The 16,749-nt window shown below is 36.4% G+C and overlaps 1 protein-coding gene across 1 annotated transcript in view; it reads right to left on the reverse strand.

Annotated features, from left to right (window-relative positions):
• Positions 1 to 16,749, reverse strand: part of CFAP47 (cilia and flagella associated protein 47) — a 455,597-nt gene that overhangs the window by 284,928 nt on the left and 153,920 nt on the right. The window contains exons 27-29 of the mRNA XM_037824716.1: positions 9,435 to 9,535; positions 5,786 to 5,932; positions 4,404 to 4,635 (exon numbers count right to left, since the gene is read on the reverse strand). Coding sequence (XP_037680644.1) covers positions 4,404 to 4,635; positions 5,786 to 5,932; positions 9,435 to 9,535 — 480 coding nt within the window. The remainder of the gene's footprint in view (positions 1 to 4,403; positions 4,636 to 5,785; positions 5,933 to 9,434; positions 9,536 to 16,749) is intronic.

The raw sequence follows: 16,749 nt of genomic DNA on the forward strand, positions 1-16,749 counted from the left end.
TCATTTCATCACAATATCACAGAAACTTAAATCATTTCAGTAACAAAAGTTAAGTACAAAATCCCATCAAAATCAATTTAGGCTTTGTCAGTCCTAAGGCATACTTCCCCTCTTGCTGTGGATCTGTGAACTTAGAACAAGTTATATGCTTCCAATATACAAAGGAGGGACATTCATAGGATAAACATTTCCATTGCCATAAGGAGAAACAGTAAGGAAAACAGGGTTAACAGGACCAAAACAGTTCCTAAAACCTGCAGGACAAACTCCATTAGATTTCAAAGTCTGAGATTTCAACGTTGCATCCTTGGGGCTTGAGAGAGAGGGAGCCTAACCCTTCCCAAGGGCCTTTTTGGCAGCTGTTTCCTCTCCAAATGCTTGGGTGAGTGCTCCAACATATCCACACACTGGGGAGACCACCTACTTGGCCCCACCCTCCTCAAACATTAGGGCAGCTCCCGGATTCCTTTCCATCTCCGGGGCACATGTTCAACACCTTCAGAACAGTGTGGTGGCAGCCAGGCTCTCCCCAATTCCCTGGGAATGTGCTCCACCCTCTTTGGGACCTCAGGTGGCAAAACTCTTCCAGAGCATCGAGGCGGAAAGCCCGCCCTCGACCTCCAGGGCAAACTCACCCTTTCCATGCCTGTGGGCTGCTCCGCTCTCCCAGCCCGAGACCTCCTGACTCCAGACCTCAACCTCCATGGCTCTGTCTTTGAAGAGATTTTTCCTTTAATTTTTTCCTTGTCTGCCTCCTCCAGTCCAGACCGGCAATGGCTCTGTCCATAAAGATCTCGGAAAAATTCTGTTGGCTTTGCATGAAGCACGCAGAGGTCAAAGCCATCAGACAATAGGACTTCCCACAAATCCTTTCTGCTTAACTCCTTTTCCCAATCTTGGCTTGTACTGAAATGGCGGCTGGGTTCCATGTTTGGTTACATCCTCACGTTGGGCTGTAGCTTCTGGGATTCCACCCCTTGGAAGCTCGTAATTTTCCAAGCCATCAGCTTTTGGTTTCTTTGAACCCAAGAGTTCAGTTCTAAGTTTATCTCTTTCCGCTTGCATTTTACTATAAGCTGCAAGGAGAAGCCAGGATACCTCCTCCACATGTAGTCTGGAGATCTCCTCAGCTAAGTATTCCAGGTTGTCGCTTTCAAATTCTTCCTTCCATCTGACACCAGGACTCAAGTTTGCCAAATTCTCTGCCACTTTAAAACAAGGATCGCCTTTCTTCCAGTTCACAACAACACGTCCATCATTTCTGTTCAAGACCTCATCAGAAGTATCTTTAGGGTCCATATTTCCACAAACAGTCTCTTCAAAGCAGTTTAGGCCTTTTCTATCAAGCTCCTCACAATTCTTCCAGCATATTCCCCTTATCCATTTGAAAACCCATTCCAACATGTTTGGTATTTGCAAACTCAGCAGCAAAAGCACCCCACTCTCGGTACCAAAATCTGTCCTAGTTTGCTAATGCTGCAGAATGCAAAACACCAGAAATGGACTGGCTTTTATAAAATGGGGGTTTATTTTGCTACACAGTTACAGCCTTAAGGCCACAAAGCGTCCAAGGTAACACACCAGCAATCGGGTACCTTCACCAGAGGACGGCCAATGGTGTCCGGAAAACCTCTGCTAGCTAGGAAGGCAGCCGGCATCTGCTCCAAAGCTCCGGCCTCAAAACAGCTTTCTCCCAGGACGTTCCTCTCTAGCAAGCTTGCTCCTCTTCAAAACATCACTCCCAGCTGCACTCACTGAGTTTTTTCTCTCTCGGTCAGTTCATTTATATGGCTCCACTGACCAAGGCCCACCCTGAATGGGTGGGGCCACACCTTCATGGGAACATCTCATCAAAATTATTACCCACAGCTGAGTGGGGCACATTCCAAGCAAATCTAACCAGCACCAAAAACATCTGTCCAACAAGACCACAAAGATAATGGCATTTGGGGGACACAATACATTCAAACTGGCACAGTATGTTAAAAGAAATAAAGAGAGAGAAGGAAAAAATATATGTGACAAATAAAAACCAAAGGATATGATGGTTGTTTCAAGAAATGCCTTCAAGTAATAACATTGAATACAAATGGATTAAATTTCCCAATTAAAAGATAAAGATTGGCAGAATGGATTAAAAAATATGAACCATCAATATAGTGCTTACAAGAGACTCACCTTAGACCCAGAGTCACAAAGAAATTGACAGTGAAAGGATGGAAAAAAATATTCCATGCAAGCTACAGCCAAAAGAAAGCAGGAGTAGCAATATTAACCTGATAAAATAGACTTTAAATGCAAGGATGTTATAAGAGACAAAGAAGGTCACTATATACCAATAAAAGGGACAATTCAACAAGAAGAGATAACAATCATAAATGTCTATGCACCCAATCAAGGTGCGCCAAAGTCCATGAGACAAACATTGACAAAACTGAAGGAAGCAATAGATGTTTTCACAATAATTGTGGGAGACTTCAATACACCACTCTTCCCTATAGATAGATCAACCAGACAGGGGACCAATAAGGAAACTGAAAACCTAAACAATGTGATAAATGAATTTGACTTAACAGACATATATAGACCATTACATCCCATATCAACAGGATACACATTCTTCTCTAGTGCTCATGGAACTTTCTCCAGAATAGATCATATACTGGGCCATAAAATAAGCCTCAATAAATTAAAAAAGATTGCAATTATTCAAAGCACATTCTCTGATCATAATGGAATACAAATAGAAGTCAATAATGATAAGAAATTTAGAACATTCACAAACATCTGGAGATTGAACAATACACCCCTAAAGAATCAGTGGGTTAAAGAAGAAATAGCAAGAGAAATTACCAAATATCTAGAGATGAATGAAAACGAGAGCACAACATATCAAACATGGGATGCAGCAAAGGCGGTATTGAGGGGGAAATTTATAGCTCTAAATGCATACATTAAAAAGGAAGACAGAGCTAAAATCAAAGAACTAATGGAACACCTGAAGAAGCTAGAAAATGAACAGCAAACTAATCCTAAACCAAGTAGAAGAAATAATAAGGATTAAAGCAGAAATAAATAACAGAGAGAACAACAACAAAAAAACAATAGAGAGAATAAATAAAACCAAAAGTCAGTTCTTTGAGAACATGCTGTAGAGTAAATTTCCCCTTACTTTGGGTGTTGTGTTGGTCCAATTTCTCCTCTCAAAGAACCCTAAATTAAAGCATTTCTGTTGCGATGATTTGCCCACTTACTCAGAGATTCTCATCTGCCTTCTAATCAGGGTAAAGATCTAATGGGAAAACAGACTTACATGGTAGTCAGGGAAACCCATAACCCTTGCCTATATCTACAACCAAGTTCTTCATTCATTTTTGTGAACAAATAATAACCCAAAATCAGAAATATTTGTGTAAAACCATCAGCTTGATAGAGAATAACAAAATCCAAAAAAAAAAAAAAAAAAAACAAAAAGGAATAAGTCACTCAGAAGAGAAATTAAGTGATTCAAGGAAAAATAAAATTTAGGAAAAAACTCATACTGTAAAGGAGATATTTGAGAAAGCATGCATCCACACACAACATAAAAAAGACTGCTATTGTGAAGGAAAAAGGATGGATGGGTGGGTGGGAGGAAGGAAGGAAGGGATGGAGGGAGGGGCAGAAGGAGAGAGGGAGGCAGATAGGCAGGAAGGAAATAAAGAATAATGCAGACTTCTTGAAAAATAAACCTGTCAATATCAATTTAAAAGAAGCCTAGAAGAGAATGTGAAGAAGAGCTACAGGTATAAGACAGCAGAAGTTAGAAAAAAGATGAAAAGCATAGGACGTAATTTAAAAGAATGTAAAAGGATCAGTCAAGAAGGTCCAGTGTTCTTCTAATAGGAGATTCAAAAAGAGAGAATAGAGAAAACAGAAAAAAGGAAATAGTCACCAGAAATGGAGTCAGGGAACGACAGTTAAATTTTTAGTTTTCAAAATGAAAGGGCCTAATGTTTGCCAGTGTATTGGCAAAGAGGAGCTAGTGGCAAAGAAAAGTGAACCCTCCCTGTTCACTAACAGCGCTATCAGTTTATTGGACTATACTTAAGATCTGTAGCTCCTATTTTATTTATAGAGAAATGTGTAGTTTATAAATTTCTCAAGTTTTAAAGGGCTATTCTACCCATAGTCTAGACTTTCTCATTTCACAGGTGAGGAAACTGAAGCTCAGAGATTTTCAGTACTTGCCTAAAATCATCAGAGGTTTAGAAGAAGTAAAAAAGCACACGTCTAACTAAGTAATTGTCAGTTTAGAATAAATTATATAATATTGCGAGGACGATTTGCTTAAAATGATCCCAGTGAATATATTCTATTTTATTATACAAAACAAGAGATTTGGAAAAACATGTAACTGTCACCTTCTTATAGACTCTGGAATTGAAAAGGAATAGGGTCCTTGAGGCCAACCGAAGAGACTGAACCAGGTCTGAGTTGCTTTTACAACTTTCTGAAAGAAGTTATATGCCTTTGTGCCCTCTTTTGGAGAAAAGAATTGCTCATTTGTCTCCTCCTTTTCCACAGATCCATCATCTCCTTTATCTGACGTTTCATCGTTGTCTACATTCAAATTTTCAGGTTTCATTTCCACTCCTAAAATTCACAGTTGTAAAAAAAGGGTTACTTGTCCACAGAGTAAAACAGTCTGTCAGCTATTTCCATTTGCATGTGTAAAAATGGATCCCATTCCACCAATTATTCTATGCTGTCCAAGAAGAAATTCTGAGTCAATTTAATATATCTGTAAGTTAATTAAATGTATTTCTTTTCAAATACCCAATATCAATACCTATAAAGCAGATAAATTCCATGAAAAAAAAAACAGTTAAATTTTCCTCCTGCTGTAATAGTATTTGAAAGCATTCCCCCAAACAGAGCCTTTCATTTTCAATTATATGTAAAATATCATGACAATTCTTAGCTTTACTTATTAGACAGTATTAAACCTCAGTGGAAAACCTGATAGAAACAAACAAACAAAAAAGACTTCAGATTCAAAATTACTTCCTGCCCAAATAAAGCACTTCTGTTAAAACACAACATTCTGGATTAGGGAAATTTTCAAGAACATAAAATGATTTTATCACATTTTTCCCCCAAAATCTCTGCCTGTAGTGCCATGTAATGACACAAGCACACATTCATTAAAATCTCACATTTAATTTGTTTTGGTCCATTCAATAAAAAGGAAAAAATTCAAAATCACCCATATATAGAAAATATGAACATTTGAACAATTAATTGCAAATAATTAACTGTTCTGTGCTCAGCTCTTTATAAGATAAGCACTCTTGGATCCAGACAGAAAACAAGGAAACAAATCCCCTGGTATTTGTTCCCCAAATTGTGTGCAGATAGGCTACGGATATCACAGCAATTTATAGGCTCATCACAGGATAGTAAACATTTTAGTTGAATATCATTGCAACATTGGCCAGACAGTACATGAACTTACTATTATGTTTTTTGCAGCACACTACTTAAGAAATGGAAATATTTGGTACATCTTTAGGCCTAGGGGAAAATTAGTGGATGCAATAACTAGAAAACATTAGAGAAACTCTACTGTAAATCATAAGACCACTGAAAACATATGACCCACTTGAGATAATGATAAATTTATGGCTGACACCATGAATTTCCTGTTGCCTGAAAAAGCCTCATTTTTTAAAAAATTAAATGATATTAAACAGATCATATTACAGACTCGGTTTGCGAGATACACTATGTATTTGCCACATACCAAGAAATGGTCTCTCCTTTGTAGGCTCAGAATCATAAAATTTGCTAGCGGAGGATGTCATTCTAATTGAAGCAGAAGAGGAAAATCCAGCATCCTGGTAGGAAAGTGAAATACTGTCTCTGGTTGTCTGAGGACCTCTAACCTTATCTAGAAAAGACATATTGGGTCATAGTAAGCCAGATAAGCATTCCTGGAATTCACTATCAAATTATTTAAACTGAATTTCATATGCTTTGATATATATACACATATTTAATACAAAGTCAATATATAGAGAGATACATATGTATAAATGTCCATTATAAATGAAACACAATGTCAAAAAAGAATAAAAAGGGTTGATACGGTATCCTGAACTGAACTTTACTTGGTAAGGAAATTGTTAGGCTATATCAAAGCTATTGGAGAATGAATAAAATTCCTCTTCATGCTAAACTAGAATATGTAAAACATTTTAAATGTTTTTATACCAAATAATCCTTGGAATTATTTTAGATATTGTTCAAAATCTGATAAGTATGTCACCAACAAACTAAATTTCTTCCTAGTTAATTCTCTGATATGAAATCGCTGATTGGTAATGAGTGCAGCTGCTATGGAAGACAGACTTGCTGTGAGATCTGGCAATCCCACTACTAGGTATATACCAAGAAGAACTGAAAGCTGGAACACAAACAGACATTTACACACCGATATTCACAGCGGCATTATTCACAATTGCCAAAAGATGGAAGCAACCCAAATGTCAATCAACCAATGAATGGATAAAGAAAACATCATATGTGCATACAATTAATATAATTCAGCTGTAAGAAGGAATGAAGTCCTGATGCATGCTACAACATGGATGAACCTTGAGGATATCATGCTGAGTAAAATAAGCCAGCCACAAGAGGACAAATAGTGTATGAGCTCACCAGTATGAACTTGTTATATTAAGCAAACTCATAAAGATAGAATCTAGAATATAGGTTATCAGGGAATTTGATGGTGGTAGAGAATAGCGAGATGATGCTTAATTTGTGCAGAATTTCTATTTAAGTTGATTGTTAATGTTTCAAAATTGATAATGGTGATAGTAGCACATTAATGGGAGTGTATTTAACAGCTGAATTATACATGTGAATGCGGATGAAAGGGGTAGTTTTAGGTCATGTATATTACTAGAAGGAAAGCTACAGGATAAAACATGGGACTGTATAACATAGGGATCCCTGTGGTGGATGTCTGTGGTGAATAGTGCAAATATAAGAATGTTCTTTCATGAACTCTAACAAATTTACATCACTAGCACGAGGTGTTAATAATGGGGTGGTATATGGGGAAAAATACATCTAATGCAAACTATGGACTATAGTCAGCACCAGTATTTAAGTATTCTTTAAATAGAAATAGATTTATATAGACAATTTGATCAGTGATTATGCAGGGCTGGGGAAGGATAGAAGGATTGAGTGGTGACTGCTAAGAGGTATGACGTTTTTCTTTTTGGAGTAATGCAAATGTTCTAAAATTGATTGGGGCGGTGAATGCCCAACTCTGTGATTATACTAAAAACCACTGATTGTACACCTTGGATGGATTGTATGGTATGTGAATATATCTCAAAAAAAGACTGCTTAAAAAAAAGCATGCAAGCCTGGCCTTAAAAGAGATGCTAAAGAGAGTTTTGTAGGTTGAAAGGAAAGGACAATAGACAATAGGTCAAAACTGCAGGAAGAGATAACAATCTCCTGAAATGGTAAGGACACTGGTAAATATAAATGCCAGTACTGATGTATTTTGGGTTTGTATCTCCACTTTTTATTTCCTACAGGGTGTAAAAGGCAAATGCATAAAATGTAATGATAAATCAGTGTCCTTGGACTCTGAATGTATAAACATATGATTTGTGACAAGAAGGACACAAAGGTGGGGGGTGGGGGATATAGGAACATAGTTTGTGTATACCATTGACGTTAGGTCGGTATCTAAGCAAACTTGAGTGTTATAGATTTAGGATGTTAAATTTAAGCCCTATGATAAGTATAAAGGCAATATGGAAGGATATGAAAGTTCATAGAGACAAAAAATAGAGGTTTCCAGGGGGCAGAGGAGAGGGGGAATGGTGAGTAAATGTACAATGGGTGTAGGGTTTCTGTTTGATCAGATTGGACAATTGAAAAGGACAAGTAGAGGAAGTGGAACCCATGAAGGATCCTCAAAAGGAAGAATATGAGAGGCGAGAGCTGCCCATGGATGTAAGGAATGTGGAATCCCAGAGACAATCTGAAGAGAGAGAGAACAGTCAGCAGTTTCAAAAGCTGCTCAGAAGTCAAGCAAGAGAAGAATATGGAGGAAGGCTTCTTCCCCACTCCTGATGTTTCCTTCCTGGTGAAGCAAGGGAAGGTACTCTACCTGGTTTCTTCTGCTCCTTTCCTCTCTCTCCCTGGGGAGTAAAGTGATTTATCTGATTGGTAAGTTTAGGAAGAATAAACCAGGCATATGTGGCCTGAATTCTCCCTTTCTTCTCTTTGGGAGTGAGCTTGTCTACTAAGAGGATCAAGACTCCTGTCTCCTCTCTGCTGTTTTACCAGAAAGCTCCTCAAAAGCACCTAAGAGGGAGGAAGAAGTAGAAGAGCAAGAGTAAGCAAAAGTTGGTTGAGGAAGTTAGGTCGCTAGGCAATGGATTACAGAGAAAGGAATGGCTCCTGGGTTTACGAAAGGCGTGAAAAAGAGAGATGATGGATTCCGATGCGTGTTTGGTATTTGGAAGTTCAGAGTATTCCTGCTTGATGGCCTCTATATATTCGGAAAAGTTTGAGAAAAGATCATGCCCCTGAGATTGAGGCAGAATCAGTTCCATGGCAATGATAAATATTTGAAGAAGCAAGTGTAAAGAATTGGAGAAAACTGGTTTAAGATACAGAGACCTGCAGATTAGCATTGAAAGTCCATGGCAATCTATAAAGAGAGCTTTTTCTCTCACTCTGTGTCCTTCCTCCTCCTCTGGGACTTACGCCATCATTTATCCTTCCCTCTGGCTTGCATTTAAAATCTCTCTTACTGATTTGACTGCAGCACCTCCCAGTTGGTCTACTGACAATTCTCTGTCCCACTTGAATTTGTATTCGAGCCCATCAACTGTTGCCTTTCTAAATCACTGATACTCAAAAACCACAGAAGGTTCTTCTTTTACAAAATAAAGGGCTCAATGACATAGTCCCTACCTTCATTTCCTGCCTTATGTCTCCCACCCTACCCCCATGCTTTTGTTATATTGTATTTTGCCCAAATCATCCTGTTCAAGGTCATTTGTCAAGCTCTATCATAAATGTGAACTCTTCTGTAGAGTCATCCCTGATCCCCAACATCAGCACTAACATCCACATGACTCCCACCATGCCCAACATTTCATTTGACTCATACATTGAGCTCTTAATTCAATCTCATGTTTGTTTGTTGCATTTATATGTCTTTCATTAGATTGTCAGTTTTGGGAATTAAGAGACACTGTCATATCCTACTCTCAAATGGTAAGCTCAGCACCTGACAATGTAGGAATTTAATAAACATCTGTTAATTTTAAATTCAGTTTATTTCTAGATGTCAGCCTTGGAAAACAAGAATATATAAAGTGAAAGATAGAAAACAGTCATATGTGACTTACCCTTCTTTAAAATAACTTTTTGGTTATCAAGATGAATTGCCATATATGGGTAAATAGTAAGAATGCAGTTGTCAGCTGTTGCAGTAACTGGAAGTGAAAATCTAAAAGTGCAAACATTAAATTTCAGGAACATAAAATTTTCAGATGTAGTAAATACAATGAAATATTTTTAAGTATCCTGAATGCCTTTAATGGTCAAGACATGAATTATTCATCATTTATTCTTCCAAACATATTTGTTAACTGCCTAATATATATCTACTTGAAGGCTTAAAAATCTTTGCTTTTAAAGCTTTTAACAGAAATTGTCAATTTCACTGTCACATTTGCTCTAGAAGACAACTTGTAGTTGTATAGGTTCACACACAGTTTCAGGCCAATTTTAGAGTTGAAGCAGTCACAGAGGTAATTTACCCACAGTCCTCTTCTATAGATTTCCTTACAAATGGCATCAATCCTTGGATTACGCTACCAGAAAGTTATCACTCACAACTCAGGTATGGCCCATTCCATACATTGAGAGGTATGATGTGAGAAGTTCTGTTCCAGGGCAGCGCAGAACAAAGCTACAATCTAACTCCCATAATAGTACTTCAAGTATTTAAATACAGTCATTATAGCTTCTCTAAAGGTTCTCTTCTTTAGATTCCAAACCTTTAAAACACTCAAGGATTCTTTCCACCACACAGTCTCCAAAAATCTTTCACATCTTTGTATCACCTCTTTAGATGACATCTTTTGTGTTTGCCCTTCTTTAAATTTTAAATGTCTGAGACTGAAAGCAATAACTCAAATGTTATTCAACCAGTAGAGAGAACTACTACTTTCCACAACCTGCATACTCTAACTCGTGAAAGCCTTGTAAGATTGTGCAAATATTTTCACCAGCCAGAAATTAAGATTATTTTCAGGCCTGTGTACCTTATGTGACAATTCTGTCCTTGTGCAGGTGATTTTTTTAATCAAAGTGCTATATTTTATATTTATACCACTGAAGTATTACCTTATTGGTTTTGGGTTGGCCAATGTGAAACACAAAAATTGCATGATTTAATCCAAGTTATGGCAAGGAGAATATAGGATGAGACAAAGAAAAAGTTGTTAGGTGGATATATGTTTATAATTGTTATAGAGCCCTGATGATTTGACAATTTTATCATTATAAAATATCCTTCTCTACCTTCAGCAAATTTTTTGTCTTAAAATCTATTTTTCCTGATATTAGTAAGTCATCTGTGCCAGTTAGAATGTATTTGTCCCCCTGAACATCATTATCTTTGATGCAATCTTGTGTGGGCAGACGTATTAGTGCTGATTAGATTGTATTCTTTGATTGAGTGTTTCCATGGAGATGTGACCCACCCAACTACAGGTGATAACTCTGATTAGATAATTTCCATGGAGGCGTGGCCTCACCCATTCAGGGAGAGCCTTGATTAGTTCACTGGAGCCCTATAAAAGCTTAGACAGAAGGAGCGAGCTTGCTACAGCCAAGAGGGACACTTTGAAGAACACACAGGAGCTGAGAGAGGAGATTCAGCTTACAGAGACAGTTTGAAGATGGCCATTGAAAGCAGACTCTTACTCCAGAGAAGCCAAGAGAGGACAAACGCCCCAAGAGCAAATGAGAGTGACATTTTGGAGAGAAGCTGAAGCCTAGAGAGGAACGTCCTGGGAGAAAGCCATTTTGAAACCAGAACTCTAGAGCAGATGCCAGCCACGTGCCTTCCAAGCTAACAAAGGTTTTCAAGATGCCATTGGCCATCCTCCAGTGAAGGTACCCGATTGTTGATGCCTTAGCTTGGACACTTTATGGCCTTAAAACTATAACTTTGTAACCAAATAAACCCCCTTTATAAAAGTCAATCCATTTCAGGCGTTTTGCAAAAAGGCAGCATTAGCAAACCAGAACATCATACTACCTTTCTCATGGTTGGTCTTAGCATGATGTAACTTTTTACACCCTTTTACTTTCAACCTAATATCTTTGAATCTAAAGAATGTCATTTGTTGACAGCATATGGTAGAATTTTGTAAATCCAACCTAATTTATGCCTTTTGATTGGATTGTTTAATTCATTTACACAATGTTATTATTAATATTTTTGGAGTCACATTTGCCTTTTTATTTTTTCTATATGCTTTGTGTCTTTTTTTTCCTTTTGATCTTCCTTTGCCGCCTTCTCTCTATAGCAGAATTTGTAGCATACCATATTAATTCTTCTATGATTTTTAACTCTATTTTTGAGTAACTTTCTTATTGTTTCTCTGGGGATTACAATATACATCTGAACTTATTAGTGTCTACTTCAAATTTATACCAACTTAATTCCAGCAGCTTATGAAACTTTGCTCCAATATAGCTCCATTCCTTTTCTTTATTCTCATATGGATTATGTCTACATGAGTTACAAACTTCAAAACAGTGTTATAATTGTTTTTACATATAATCCATGTCTTTTAAAGAAGTTATGAAAAGAGGGGAGAAAAATAAAGCTTTTTTATATTAGCCTTTTATTATCATATGTTTCTCACATTGTTTTCTTGTGGATTAAATTTACAATACCATGTCATTACCATACTCCAGTATAGCTTCATTCCTTCTATCCTCCAGTGTGATATTATTGACCAAATAATGTATTTTTATATATTATTGGTCTAAAAATACAATTTTAAAGATACTGTTTTATGCAAATGTTTTTAAAAGGTCAATTAAGAAAAAATAGGAGGACAATTGTAGCAGAAGTATCATACCAATATAAAATGTTATTAATATAGAAACTGTGTGTTTGTGGAGGGAAGTATATGGGAACTCTGTACTTCCTGCACGATTTCTCTCTAAACTTACAAATATTCTATTTGCCACTATTCAACATTTTTAACCTATGACATTGACAATTTCACAAAGTTTGGCCTAATATATTCGTCTCTCAGTCTGATGTACCCACACAAAGTGCATGCATGCATACATGTGTACACACACACACACCATACACCTCTACCCTGTCCCAAACAGCCATCACTGACTTAATACTATTTGATTGTTCTCCACACCACTGGATTCTGGGATAGAAGTCACTGCATGATACACAAGGTAAAACCATCAGAAAATCTGAATGAAAAAAGAAAAGTCAGTCAAATAAAAATGTTTATGTCTACAGTAGAGAATAACAAATAAAATGAAAACAGTATTTTTATGAACCACAATTTTAAAAATGAATGCCAGGATGACCATTTATACAACATTAAATAAGGTGTGAAAAGCCTCATCATTCATCACCCTGGTCATTAGCTAGTGACTCATTAGTGCTCTAATCACACATCCCTAAGTATTTTGCCATCATTCATGAAGATAAGAGACTTCTGCTTGTCTGCCCAAATTATTTTACAAATGAAACTTTGAAGCTTCATGTTAAATGTCTATGGTAAATAGCCTTGTAATTATGGTATTTTATCACTTCCCAGTGGCCTATGAAGTTCTGTGATGGCCTGTCGACAATATGCCAACACCTGAAAAATAGTATTATTTATATGTTTCTGCTTACAACTAAGGTTCTTCTCCTATCTGTACTATCTAAAGACAGATTTTACATGTTAAAATCAGTCCTACGAAATAAGGTTTTAATTCATAGAAGACTGGCGAAGCAAGAGAAAGGGACAGCGATACAGGGTGTGGTTTCTAGAAATAAGTCTCTCTAGACTTAACACGGTTATGTGTCCAGTGCTTTCTCCATAAGGCTGCTAGATTTAAAATTACATATTGGCAAAACTGGTAGTGACTGTGAAGGGTTAAAGGAAAAGTTTATAATTGCTTTGCATTAGTGCTCTAGATTTCCATTTGCAGGGCTGAATAAATAGAGAAGTAAGAGAAGGAGAAGATAAGACACTGGGTCAGCCCTTTGGAAATGCTTTTCATTGTGAAACCCACTACCATTAACATCACCATTCAAAACAAGTGTTTATTACAATCAGCTAGTATTAAAGTAAAGACTTAAAATCAATGGAATGATTTTGAATGGCTGTATCTGCTTTAGGGGAAGTCATTACACAAAACAAACAGCCTTGAGCAACCTTTCTAAAGCAGCTTATCTATAATGTTCCTCATTTCTATAACTGGGCGCAAAATTATCCATATGTAACTTCACTTAACACACAAAAATGGTTACACTGTGTTTGCTGAATAATTTAATGTTTACTATAGGCAGATTTATGTTAGGCAAATCTATGAGATAAGTGAATTGTAGTTCTAATGCTGCAATGAATTTTTTATAACAGTAGATTCATCCACAATGTTGCAACACACAAGGATGTCTCCATCACAAATAAGGGCAACATAAATCATTTTATTAATGAATAATAAAGCCCTAAAGTTTTGACTTATTTATTTATTTTTAATAGATCAAAACAGACTCAAAAGATGCTTGATCATAATGTAACTCTTGCCTGTTTGTTTTTCAAAATCTTTTCTTAAGTGGGGATTTTGGATTAGAGTTGCATCTGCTCTTCTAGGCATTGTAATACTGAAATTATTTTTACAAAATTCATCTCATTTGTGGTATATCCAAAAATCTAAAAATAATCTTGCAGTATGTAAGTCATTTTTGCAATCTGAAATTATCTCTTTAGGGCTTATTTTCACAATTTTAAACTATTATCTTTATTAATAAATATCAATATTTTTATACAGTATGTTTTGTGAAACATTATAATTGTATTGTTGAAGACGTTTAAAATAGTTTTTTCAGGAAGGAACTGGGCAAAAAGTAAACTTTACTACCTCCTAAATATGTTTATGTTTGGAAAAATTATATTTATATACACATACTTGCGTGTTTGATATGTGTACACTATAAATTTATAAACCATATGTTTGTTCTTTTTTAAGTCTTCAAGAATATATATAAATTGATATGATTCCAAAAATACACTTATGTATAATTTAAACTTTAACTACTCCGATAGAAATATAGATTACTTTAACACAGTAAATGGCACTTCTTTTACCCCCAAAGAGTAGAACTGCTAAATATGGAATCTTGCTCTATAACATGATAAGCTGTATAATGCCTAATGAGGCAGAGTTCAAAAATTATTGCTATGCTGTATGAATCATTAGCTGTTCTGCTGTTTGCATCCTTTCTTCCTTAGAACTTAGAGCAGAAGCACTAGCTATTAAATATATTATATGAGGAAACATTTGCAGCCTGCTGGAACCAAAAGCTGGGACTTCCCCTATGATGACATGAACACATATAAAACAGTAAGCTCATTCTCATTAAACCATTCCTAGAGGGTTGTAATGCTTTACTTTAGAAGAAGCATAGGCTGAATAATTTTTAGAGGTTATTTTCATTTTATGTCTGTGAAGATTTCAGGAAGTTTGTAAAATGGGCAAAACAAAAGAAGGCATAACTGTGCTTTGAAATACCTCAATATCAATAACAGATTTGGAATGTTAATCTACCCACAGGTTTCCATCATCTATGAAAAGGGTTCCCAATCACTGGGCTTTGGACATTTTGCCACAGCAGAAACCTGAGAAGTAGCAGAAGTTCTACAAGCCCTTATGCACAGCAATCAACCTAATAAATAATTTACCTAACACATATTTTTAAACTTGATCTTACATAAGTCAGTCCATGCTCTAATAGTTAATAAAATGAAAATTCATTTTAAAGTGTTGCAGAATTTAGAGACACTTTTGTTCATATGTTTCCTGAAACAACAAATAGCAAATAGTACTCTCATTTAGAGGGCCTAGTCTAATATATGGTTTGAGGTTAAAAGAGTTGGCAGTAGTTGAAAAGGTTAAAACCACTGCTCTTCAGCTTGAATATAGGCTAGAAAAGAGTATGCCAGAGTCTCACTGGCTAATGCAGGAATGAGATGAAGATCATTTCAGGTACAAGATGGGTATCACTGCAAGACTGAAAGTAGAGGAATTCTACATTGTATTTTTGCATTTCAGCAGAGGAGAAATGAATTCAACTTCCTTCTGTGGATGCTTCTTTCTGTAGACTATACTAGTAGTAAAAGGAAAGCATGACGTCTGGCAAGGCCTGGGAAATTACCAGATTCTAATGTGTACAAACACCCATGTGCTGGCTACAAAATGCAGTTGGAGATTGACTCTCACAGTTACAGGGAATATGTTACCAAGATCATGGCACTAAAATTTCCTGCTGGATTTTAAACTGGAAAATAAAACCCTTAAAATATACTATACTTGGAGGTAAACCACTGTCAAGAGAATAACAGAATGAGGGTGGGATGAGAGGCATCAGAAAGAGTATACAACAAAATCAGTTTGCAAATCCATTTCAATAAATTGACTGGCAAAGTTGGGGGTTTCACTAATAATAAAGGGTTGTACTGGGGCAATTAATAGGATACTGGGTATTTTATCCATAAGAAAAGACAAGAAATACTGAGTCATACAAATCAAGCAAGCCACTAAGGAAATCAGTGTATTTTTTAAATCATATACTAGCTAGTCTTAAAGTATGACTTTCATTATTTATTTTAAATGACTAAACTTTTAAGATGTTTGGAGCAAGCTACAGAGATTTATATGCAAATGATTAGCATCATATTTGTCTGCACATATACTGGTTTTTTAATTCTCTTTCATTTCAAAGTATTGTAGGTGTCCCATACTCCTTTCGCTCACTATGCCGTCATTTATTCCATCAAAACTCACTCCTTAATTTCCCATCTATTCCTTACTTTCCAATCTAACTACCACCAGCATAGTTCTGAATCTCCTCTGAGCATTAATCTGGGATAGTTTATTTACTGATCTCTCTAATTCTGCTCTATCTCCTTTCTTAGTCATATTGCATATAAATGTATTATCTCTTCCATTTGGCTGGAAGCTCCTTAAAAGCGAAGACACCATGGAGCACATAAAAGATACTTGGAAGTTTTGATTGCATACATGGCTCCATGGATGGATGGATGGATGGATGGACGGATGGATGGATGGATGGAAGGATGGATGGCGAGATGGATGCATTGATGGACAGAATTTGAAGTCTTCATTCAAGATACCTCTGACTACCACACAAGGTACTTTGTAGCCATCATAAGGGGCTCTACAAGTGTGTCATTTAGTCCCTAATTGTCACAAGTTAGATTCACCCAAAGTGAACAGTTTGGTGTGCAAGAGTTTAAATGGGGGTTAATTCTAATGTAAGGAAGGGAGAGAAAGAAGTTGAACAGCTATGCAGTTATGATGACACCTAGACCACCCCAGCAGGGAGTTCTGTATTGTCCTTCAGAGTTTGTAGCATCAGTCTGAACTATCTGGCCTCTA

The sequence above is a fragment of the Choloepus didactylus genome (assembly GCF_015220235.1).
Source record: "Choloepus didactylus isolate mChoDid1 chromosome Y unlocalized genomic scaffold, mChoDid1.pri SUPER_Y_unloc1, whole genome shotgun sequence".
Classification (NCBI taxonomy): Eukaryota; Metazoa; Chordata; class Mammalia; order Pilosa; family Megalonychidae; genus Choloepus; species Choloepus didactylus.